Source organism: Tachysurus fulvidraco, chromosome 16 (genome assembly GCF_022655615.1).
Source record: "Tachysurus fulvidraco isolate hzauxx_2018 chromosome 16, HZAU_PFXX_2.0, whole genome shotgun sequence".
In the NCBI taxonomy this organism is placed as follows: domain Eukaryota; kingdom Metazoa; phylum Chordata; class Actinopteri; order Siluriformes; family Bagridae; genus Tachysurus; species Tachysurus fulvidraco.
The window spans coordinates 13570028-13580865 of NC_062533.1; the positions used below are offsets into that span (position 1 = coordinate 13570028).

At 40.3% G+C, this 10838-nt stretch overlaps 2 protein-coding genes across 2 annotated transcripts in view; both read left to right on the forward strand.

Moving 5' to 3' along the window:
* The window catches only part of cfap61 (cilia and flagella associated protein 61), a 39424-nt gene extending 35344 nt beyond the window's left edge, over positions 1 to 4080 (forward strand). The window contains exons 23-25 of the mRNA XM_027155360.2: positions 804 to 1009; positions 2181 to 2268; positions 3808 to 4080. Coding sequence (XP_027011161.1) covers positions 804 to 1009; positions 2181 to 2268; positions 3808 to 3984 — 471 coding nt within the window. The 3' untranslated portion in view covers positions 3985 to 4080. The remainder of the gene's footprint in view (positions 1 to 803; positions 1010 to 2180; positions 2269 to 3807) is intronic.
* A 122-nt stretch (positions 4081 to 4202) lies between these two features.
* Positions 4203 to 10838, forward strand: part of insm1a (insulinoma-associated 1a) — a 6817-nt gene continuing 181 nt past the window's right edge. Inside the window, exon 1 of the mRNA XM_027155362.2 lies at positions 4203 to 10838. This exon is cut by the window's right edge and continues 181 nt beyond it. Within this exon, the coding sequence (XP_027011163.2) occupies positions 6012 to 7319 (1308 nt within the window). The 5' untranslated portion in view covers positions 4203 to 6011 and the 3' untranslated portion in view covers positions 7320 to 10838.

Here is a 10838-nt window from a genome sequence, read left to right on the forward strand (position 1 = left end):
TTCAAAACATGGAAATTCTTTCTATTATTTATTAATAGCCTAAACAATTTACAGCCTCAAAGCTATCCGCTTTTTGTTACCACGTCGTTTTGTCATGTGACATTTACATTTATGGCACTTGGCAGATGCACTGATCCAGAGACATGTATACATCAGTTCTGGTTCTGTGACTGGAAGCCTGATAGTGTTAGATTTGGAGAGGTTTCATGAGCCCAGTAAGTCTAATCATATGTATTGAAAAACATAAAGATTATGCATGAAGTGGGAAAACTCGATATGTCACTCCATATTTTCACATAACTGAAATAATCTCATGGGGGACACAGTGGCTTAGCGGTTAGCATGTTCGCCTCACACCTCCAGGGTTGGGGGTTCGATTCCCACCTCCGCCTTGTGTGTGGAGTTTGCATGTTCTCCCCGTGCTTCGGGGGTTTCTTCCCGGTACTCTGGTTTCCCCCCCCGGTCCAAAGACATGCATGGTAGGTTGATTGGCATCTCTGGAAAATTGTCCATAGTGTGTGAGTGTGTGAGTGAATGAGAGTGTGTATGTGCCCTGCGATGGGTTGGCACGCCGTCCAGGGTGTATCCTGCCTTGATGCCCGATGACGCCTAAGATAGACACAGGCTCCCCGTGACCCGAGAAGTTCACATAAGCGGTAGAAGATGAATGAATGAATGAATGAATGAAATAATCTCAATTCACTTAGTCATGCATGAACACAAAAAGGATGACTTCCTAGTGTGAATGTTGTGTTAGACTGAAATGTGATTAAGGATCGGGTTTGTTCTTGTGTGTCCATCAGGGCCGGAGCATTGTGACAGGCAGTGTGGAGACAGGAAACTACTTCCAGCTGAGATTCAGTCAGTATAGCATAGTGGAAAGCATCACCTGTTTGTCCTTTAATCCACTTCCTGTCTCCAACTATGTTTGTCTTTACGGCAAACACCAGCTGCTGCTCAACCATCTGTATGCACGTTTTGACGAGGAACTGATCCACGACTTGTACAGGTTCTACACACAATTCACGAGCTTTACAGTTCCACACAAACACACACACACTTCACAAACATTACAGGTTACAGACAAGCACACACACACACACACACACACATACACACACACACACATCACAAGCATAACAGGTTACAGACAAGCACACACACACACACACACACACACACACACACACACACACACACACACACACACACACACACACACGCACTTCACAAGCATAACAGGTTACAGACAAGCACACACACACATACACACACTTCACAAGCAGTACAGGTTCAACACAAGCACAGAACCCACACACACACACCACAAGCATTACGCACAACATGTGTATTATTAAGTGTAAATTTGATATGAGTTTCTATTAAAAAAAATTCAGGTTACAGCTGTGACAATATCTTGCACCTTCTCAGAAAATTTCTTTACATATTTAAAAGCAAATTATGAAATGAATTTTAATTGCAGTTTAAGATTAAGTCTGTGCATGCGTGTGTGTGTGTGACTTAGAAAGAGATGTGTTACAGGCAAATTCTTGATCAAGTCTAATCCTGTATAAAACTTTTCAGCCTCTACTCAAACTGTTTCATAGACCATGGCTAAATTTACACTTTAGTTTAATCCCAGATTAAGATCTTCTCTATTTACATGCTCAGTTTACCTTAATTGATTCTAGTTTCAAGTAATCTATTGTTAGCATTATATCAGTAATGCTCTTGTGAGACCATGTCATTAAGGTATTTCTGCTTTATGGGCCGAGCGTCTTAAATCATATTATCATCGTCCCCTGTGGAGAGCAGGCCGTGCGTCGCTCCGTGTCTGACTGCATGACCTCTGGTCTAATATTTTAACACCGGTGACCCTGGAGCATCAGTGCTATTGTTTGCCAGGTCTAATCTGTTTATGCAGGTGTCCAATCTGCTTTGCTGCATGGCCAGGAGACAAAGGCAGATCGTCCGGCCGGCCCGAACTCATCAGCCGTTCAGCCACTTATTAAATCTTGATCCTTCCTTCAGTGGCCTGAAAAGAAGCTGCTCTGAATGTCATTACTGAAACTCACTGCACCTCCAAAACTGTTATGATAATTTATTGACCATGTTGTTACGCAGATGCTACCAGACAAACAAGAGCAAAGATTCAAATGATGTTTTCTTTTGTTCTGCAGCTATTTCAGAGAGAGCTGGTGCATGGCTATATTCCAAGATCGCTTCGATGATTTCCAACAGGAAGTTCGACAGATCGTGACAGATGAGGTTAGCACAAGATGTTTGACGCTTGTGGAATGAAAGAAATGGAAAATTTTGATTGAACTTTGATTGAACTTTAGATGTCAACCACTCACTCAGAAGCACTTCAGATAAAGGGAAAATAAAAGAGTGAATTTTAAGCAGTGTAACTTTCTCAGATTTAATACTAAGGAAAATATAGATTGCAAAATAAACTAAAACGTGGGTTTATTTATAGTATGGAATTCTTATAAACAACGTATGATTTCACGATTAAAGTTCTAATTATTAATTATTTACAACACAGATTTTCTTCTTTACATTAATAATAACGCATGTAGGGCAAAAAATACAAAGACAAAAAAAAATTATCTTCAGTCATGATTTATTTTGTCACGTCAAATTTCAATTTGTTCGTCGTTTTACAAAATCACCCACAATGCTGCACGACTAGTGCCTTATGCTCCGTCCCTATTTTCATCTCTACCTAACGAGAGCAATGTAGCGTAGTTTTAGTCTTTCCGTCTGTCCAACTCTCTCAATCTGTACACTGTGTTCAAACAGATCAGCTCCCAAAGCTTCGCCTTTAGTGTGAATACTGTCAGATTTCTTAGCACTGGAAAATGGTGCAGAAAATAATAGTGGTACAGAAGTACAGTAAATGTGGCTGCTAAGTTGTTAACATGTTGGACTATTGATTGAGAAGTTGTGAGTTCGAATCCCACTATTACTGAGATGCAACACGGGTCATTGAGCAATGCCCTTAACCCTTAACTGAGCAGTAAAATTAGATAAATGTAAGGTTCTTTGGATAAGTGTGTCAGCCAAATGCCATAATTTTTAATGTTTTAGGAGCTAAATATAAAAACCCAACTATTTATTTATTTCTTGTGTACAAGATTGTTCAAATTTGCCTCCATTGTATCAACAGGCACAAAACCTCTACGTTTACTACAGCATTTTAAATATATTCAATTAAATTTTATTTGTTTAGCACTTTTATGGACATCGGCTCAAAGGAGCTTTAAAGAACATAAGAAATATAGTACAAAAAGTGATTATAAATTATTAAAACACACCTAAAGCTGGCATAGTATCTGGAAGCCTCAGAATGAGTAGAAAAAGAGAAGCAAATGGAGCGGAATTAGCGTAGCTACTGTTTATAATATTAACCAGTACTAAATGATCATGTTTATTTGAGACCAGATCTACATTGGTACAAGGGTATGGGATGTAGTATGTGTATGGCTGGGTAAAGAGATATGTCTTTAATCTACATTTAGACTGGGAGAGTGTGTCTGAGCCCTAAACACTGTCAGGAAGGCTATTCCAATGTTTGGGAGCTAAATTTGCAACCACCTTTAGTATACTTTGATATTCTGGCCTGGGTACTACACCTTTCCCTTGAAAGACTGGTGTAAAGATATGTATAGTTCTGCTGCCATCAGTAGTAAGTTTAAGTTTAAGTGTTGTTTCAGCTATATAAATATTACAATTAAATTAAATTAAATAAGCCATTAAATATTAAAACTGTAAACTGATTTTATACATTTGTTTCATTCTCAGCTCAACAGTGACTCGAGGTCCATCACAGAACTCATGGAGATGGCCAGTGACAGCCCAATTCCTGAAGATCAGCATGAACAAACTGTAGAACTGGGCAGCGTGAAGGAAAGTGTTTTAGAGTACTTAGAGTTCAATCAGTACCATCTTCCTATGTATGCACAACCTGAACGGTATTAACTTTAACAAGGACATGATATGCATAGCTTCAATGTAAGACAAACTATTTTCATAAAATACAACATTAAAAATGGAATCTAACTGGAAAAACTGAAACTATTCCTGCGGTTGATTTATTTAAATCTCTCATGGATCTGACGTATGGTAGTACATTACTGAAGTAAATAGTGGCATCATTATTTAATATAGGCTAATTAAAGATGGATAAGCAAAAGTAATTCTTAATCAAATGCATCTCTTTAGCTTTTATTTGCTGAGTTATTAATTACAGTGGAATTATTTAAGGTAAAGCGCAGTGTGACTCCTCTACATGGCCACAAAAGGCCAGGGTGGATTTGCAGAGCTTTAGAGAGTCACTGCCAGCTGTATGGTAATGTGACACAAAGCTCCAGTGCGTTCAACATGCACACACAGACACACACACACACACACACACACACACACACACACACACACACACACATACACACACACACACACACACGCACACAAACGTCTGCAGCTATATGAGCCGTCATGTCACAGATAACAGCGAATGTGAAACTTTGAGCTGTGAGTGAGTAAACATCACCTGTAAGATTTTCACCATTTTTTTCAGTAGCTCCAGTCAGCTACAGTAACTAAATTACATTACAAGCTTGTAAATGTGAAGTAATCTCATCATCTGAAACACAAACAGCTTCACAGCAAATCCTGTACTGTATCAAAGATGAAGAAAAAAAGATCATATACAGCTAAAAAAAAAAAAAAGTACATTCTGGCTGCATTGAGACAAGCACGGATTTTTATTTCTGCTAATAAATTCCCAAATACTATTATGTTTAGATACTAAAATATTTGTATTTATACTGACTGAAAAGGAAGGAAGGAAGGAAGGAAGGAAGGAAGGAAGGAAGGAAGGAAGGAAGGAAGGAAGGAAGGAAGGAAGGAAGGAAGAGAGCACAGCACAAGTTCTCTGTCTAATTTCCATCTATTGTATATTTAAGTTTTCATCTAAACTAAATTTCTATTCAGTTTTACGATGAAAGAAAGAAAGAAAGAAAGAAAGAAAGAAAGAAAGAAAGACCATAACTTTATACTAAACTGTTGGTTTTTGAACAGACAGAAGCCGCATAAACTTTATTTAGAAGAAAAGCACAGAAGCTTTGCCTACCAAATTTCGGTTTCAGTTACTAAACATTATATTTCTAAATACTGAGGTTTAGAAAGAAAGAAAGAAAGAAAGAAAGAAAGAAAGAAAGAAAGAAAGAAAGAAAGAAAGAAAGAAAGAAAGAAAGAAAGAAAGAAAGACGGTCACTATGATACTCTCAGTGTAAATAAAGACAGAGGAAAGTAGCTCCATGTCAGTGTATGCATTTGTACACAGATGAGCCCGGTGTGTGTGTGTGTGTGTGTGTGTGTGTGTGTGTGTGTGTGTGTGTGTGTGTGTGTGTGTGTGTGTGTGTGTGTGTGTGTGTGTGTGTGTGTGTGTGGTGTTAGATAAGCTGTTAGTGTATTCTGCCTGCAGGTGTTTATTCAGCGCTGTGCACTATGGTACTGAAAGTGGATGGTATCTTAAAGCAGATACTTGATACATTCAGCCACGACACTGTGCGTTACTCCAGCATCTTAACAGGACCGAGTGCACTTCGATGATATTTTTGACTTTCCTCTTGCGCTACAAGATTCAAATGCTGCTGGAATGATCGGCCCCCCAACCCGAAACGTCTCTCTCTCTCTCTCTCTCTCTCTCTCTCTCTCTCTCTCTCTCTCTCTCTCTCTCTCTCCTCCCCTCCCACTCACCTATCCACAGGGATCTCGTGCTCCATCTGATTGGTTGGGAGGGGGACGTCGCTTTCATCGTTTCGGCTTAAAAACAGTGCAGCTATGCCTTGGTGATGAAAAGAGGCAGCTCGCGGAAATAGAGGCGGAGGGTGGGGACCGCTCACTGTACAACGGAAACGCCTTAAACAAAAAACATCCCGCGCGCACTGAGACGAGTTCAGTGACACCTGACATTAGAAAGTGCCTTCCTTTCGTTTGCGAAGATGCCCAGAGGATTTTTAGTCAAGAGAAACAGGAAAGCGACGCCGGTGTCTTACCGGATCCGCGCGGAGCACGAGGAAGAACAGGAGCGCGAGCAGATACAGCGACCGGGCGATGCGCCTAAATCAGCATCTGCGTCGTTAGCATTAGTTGCATCAGCAACGCCGCGCGCGGACAGTCTGAGCCACGCTCCCAAACCGGTACGTTTTGGAAACCCAGAAACGGTGTGCCAGTCCATGTACAGCCCCACGCGACCTGTGAGCCGAGAGCACGAGCGCGTGTCGCTCGAGCGCCGTTTCGACCTCGGCTCGCCCGTCTCGGCGGAGTCTTTCCCTACGCTCAGCTCCTTCGAAGCTCAGCAGCACCACGCGTGCGCTCCCGTGGACCTAAAGATCGGCACAAGCAACAGCAATCGGATCGCGAGCAAACGAGCAGCACCAGAGCCCGAGCGCAAGAGCAAACCGGCGCCCAAAAAAACCAAAGCGATCAGGAAGTTGCAGTTCGAGGACGAGGTCACAACCTCACCGGTGCTCGGGCTGAGGATCAAAGAGGGTCCGGTTGAGCAGAAGCCGAGTGCGCGCTCCGGCGTGGACAAACCGCTTGGCGAGTTCGTGTGCCGGTTGTGTGGGGAGGCGTACGCGGACCCGTTCGCCCTGGCTCAGCACAGGTGCTCGCGCATTGTGCGTGTCGAGTACAGGTGTCCCGAGTGCGACAAGGCGTTCAGCTGCCCCGCCAATCTAGCCTCGCACCGGCGCTGGCACAAACCCAAACAGCTGAACGTGACGGGAAACGATGGCACTGACAAGAAACCTCGTACGCCGGACGACACGAATAAGGATGTGCAAGGTGAACTCGAGCGAGATCGCGACACGCCCAGTCCTGGAGCCTCCGAGTCGGGTTCAGGCTCCGACTCAGACGGCATGTATGAGTGCCAGCGCTGTGCGAGGAAGTTCAAACGCCAGGCTTATCTGAAGAAACACGTCCTTACACATCACGGTCCGCTGAGCGCAAGTCGAGAGAGTCACGCGCCGTTACAAGAAAACGAGGCGAAACGGCTGGAGCATGCGCAGGTGCCGGTGCAGGCGCCGCTGGACTTGAGCGCATGTCCTGTGTGCGGGGAGACTTTCCCAAGTCGCGTGGCGCAGGAGAGGCACGTCCGTGTGCAGCACGCGTCTCACGTGTATCCGTGCAAGCATTGTCCGGCCGCTTTCTACAGCTCCCCAGCGCTCACGCGCCACATCAACAAGTGCCACCCTTCAGAAAACCGGCAGGTGATTCTGCTGCAGGTGCCCGTGCGGCCCGCCTGCTGAAGAACCCGCGTGCCTTTAAACATTAAACTCGGCGGCGCGTACAGGGGAACCGACACAGCTATAGAGCCTCGCTCTTGACATATACAATATCGTAGTTTATCAGAATGAAGTGCACAGCGAAAATATTAGGTGTTCAGTTAACACAGACTGAGGTGCAGTGCGGAATTAACACATAGGCAGTGAAGACTTTATTTAACACTTCTGTCACTCAATCATTGTGGTCATTGCGCATGCGTATTCTTAAGAGAGTAAGTTTACTTAGAATTCGTATTAAGTTCTACAATTTCTAATTCACTGTGAGTAAGAACAGGTTTGGGTTAATACAGTAGTGTTGGTTAATACAACACTGTTTCAGTTCACTTATTGTTAATGAAACACAGTAGGTGGTCGAGAGCTGGGAGAAGGTCGAGACCCTAAACAATCTTTAAGCATAATTGAACTCAGCTGAACTTATTTATTTACTTATTTATTAATTTATTTATTTTTCTTTATTTATATATTCCATTCATTTTGTACTTTTAAAACTATCAGAAGGGACTCGTTTATGATACTAAACAGTAAATCAACAAGCAAATACATAGTAAAATGTAAGTGCAATAAAAGAAGTATATGAAATTATATGAAAATTCACAATAATACAGAGATAATAATAATAATAATAATAATAATAATAATAATAATAATAATAATAATAAATAAAACAATTAAGAAATAGCTAAAATGCTCTAGTTTCTAAATGAAGTGATGACTAGATTAGTATTTTCTGCAGTCTTATCTCTGGTTGTGGATTTTTTTTTTTACTCTTAGGATCACTACTCATTACTCACATCCAAAGCCCTTAATAAACTATATAGGTTATGTTATGTAATCTTTGAGCTTGCTTTATAGTAAACACAAAGGATCGCACCTTGCAATTAGGTTGTTGTGCAGGCGCAAAAAAAAAGTGATTACAGCTTCGTCATTTCAGATTCCTTAGCAGCGATGGGTCAGGTTTGGTTATAAACCTGGTCCCTGAAACAACTCCTGAAACCCCGCCTCCTTCTCCTCAGAACCCTCACTGGTCAGTGTTGATTCAACGCATTGGTTTTCGCTGTGCGCTCTTAGACTGTTATCTTATTTTTGTAGAATTTCTGCACACATTCTTTACTGTGTTAGCTCATCTAGACCTAAGAAACTGATAATCCTGGCTGTGCCGTTACTGAAAATGCCTTCTGAATCACAGGAATGGAAATCTACCTATATGACTTTAGCTTTAATCTAGCTTGTGGATCTGTGGACTTTGGACTTTAGCTTTTGTTCTAAGACCTTAATAATGATATTAATAATAATGATGATAAAAGGGGTTTAGCCTTCTAGTGTAGCCAGAAATGCCTTGAAATAGTTCACACACATTCTGCTGTAAAACTGCCTTAATCGTGTAAATGTGGGGTGACTGAAATGTCTTATTTATCCTTTAAATGGTATGCTTCTTATTTTTATATCATTCCAATGTGTGTATATGTTCACACTGACTTTATTTATCTATGTATTTATTTATTGCAAATGTTTTATTTAAATTATTTCAATGTCTGAATTAGTCTAAACACTTTGAAACGGCCAAATGTTTAATTTAATTGATTTAATCTCAATCAATGCAACAGTAAGAAGGCAAAAAAAAAAGAAAAGAAAAAAAAGTAGCCTATAGGGGTCGCAAGACTGTTTTTCCCACCATTGTTAGGTAGCCTTACAATAATTAGCCTATTCCCTATAGGCCGATTAGTTTGGGGAATCATTCCGTCAGTGCTTGTGTGTTTCTGCAGTATTGCTATGTGTCCAAATAACGTTAATGACAATAAAACAATCAAAAAAATTAAAACAAAATCCACTCGAGTTGTATTATGGATCCCGTGTCTGTGTGGGAAATTATGTCAGAAGTATAAAATTTAGGCTGCAGAAGAACCTTTCAAAGGCTTTTTATTCTTAAAGAATTAGATAACCATCCACTTGATAAAAAAGGGTCATAAAAATGATACGTGATAGAAAATGTTCATCTTAAATTGCACTAGTGCTGAATTCTGAAGGCACTGATTCAGACTTCGATCATTCATTTTCCTTTTCATGTGATAATTTCACTGTCAACAGTTCTATAGCAACGTAACTTACACTTCTATTTAAAAAAGTCTACAATCATTGATATGGTGAAGTGCTCTGGAAGGTGAAGTTTATTTAAGGGTCTCCTGTTTTACACCGGCTGTATATTTTCCACTATAGGAGAGTCAGGCTGATTAGATGTGTAACTATAAATGTAGTGTTCATGCGATAGTGAGAAAGTGTAATTGATGGAAAGAGGAAAAACATGCACTGGAACTTGCTGTTATTGGAAAATGCTCAGCATGAGACTGAGTGAAATCTAGCATCGCTATAGCTGCTTTGGATGCGTTGACCTAAAAGAAATGAGAGAGATCCAACATTCATGTTAGCTTATTTAGCACTCTCAGCTGATCATAAACATGATCATGACATGATCATAAACGACTCATAAATGAAAGAAGGTAAAGCAGAGTGGATTTAAAACTATTCAGATGCTGTAACTACTAAATATTTCACTTTTCTCTCTTTCATTGTATTTTAATGTATATTGTTTGCAAACAGCCAAACTACTAAGAAGAAAAGAAAATAAGCTCACAACCATTCCATCCTAACAACCCCATGTTTCTCCTGCAAATGTGTAGAAATAGTGATGAAAATACACTTCTTTGTATTGTGATGTCATGACTAAAATCCTAATTCAATGCTGAATTCTGAATCTTCCAGTCTGACTTTAGTCACAAGGACATGTCACACTTCTGTTATTTGTATAAACTATAATTGGTTTCAATTCTAAAAAAAATGAAAGCATCTGGTGAGTGAATGAAGGTAAATACAAAGACCTATCACTGAAAAAAAAAAGATATTTACAAGTAAAAAATGTCTTAATTTTAGTCAAATGTATGAAGCATCCTTTTATAGTAGCATATCAGTAGCCTATTCTAAGTACACAGTAAACCTAATGTGAGATTATTTAACATATTTTTTTTCTATTTGCATATTAGATTTCTAGAAAGAAACAAAATGGGAAGGAAAACGTATCTGCAAACAGGCTTGTTTACTTTATGCTTGATTTATTCATACATTTGCCCTTAATCCACATACATTCACATGTGAAGTTTTGTTTTTTGTTTTTTGTTTTAGTTCATTTTTACGGGTTTTTTTCTGGAGATTTTCTTCTTCTACTTACTTGAAAGCGTATTAAACAAACATATGCTACGTTCAACTGACTCGTCTAGAAAGTGATCTTGAGAGCATGCATGCAATGTGCACAGGGTTATAAGGTGCTTTCTGTAAGTCACACACCTGGGTAGCACCTGCTTCACCCTGGCAACCAAGTCCCATGATAGAGGAGCAACAGGAGCTGTACAACAAGACAGCAACACTACAGTGTGCATGCAGAACCGAAGCCTCCACCAGAACCACCATGAAAAAAAAAACAAGACAAGAGAC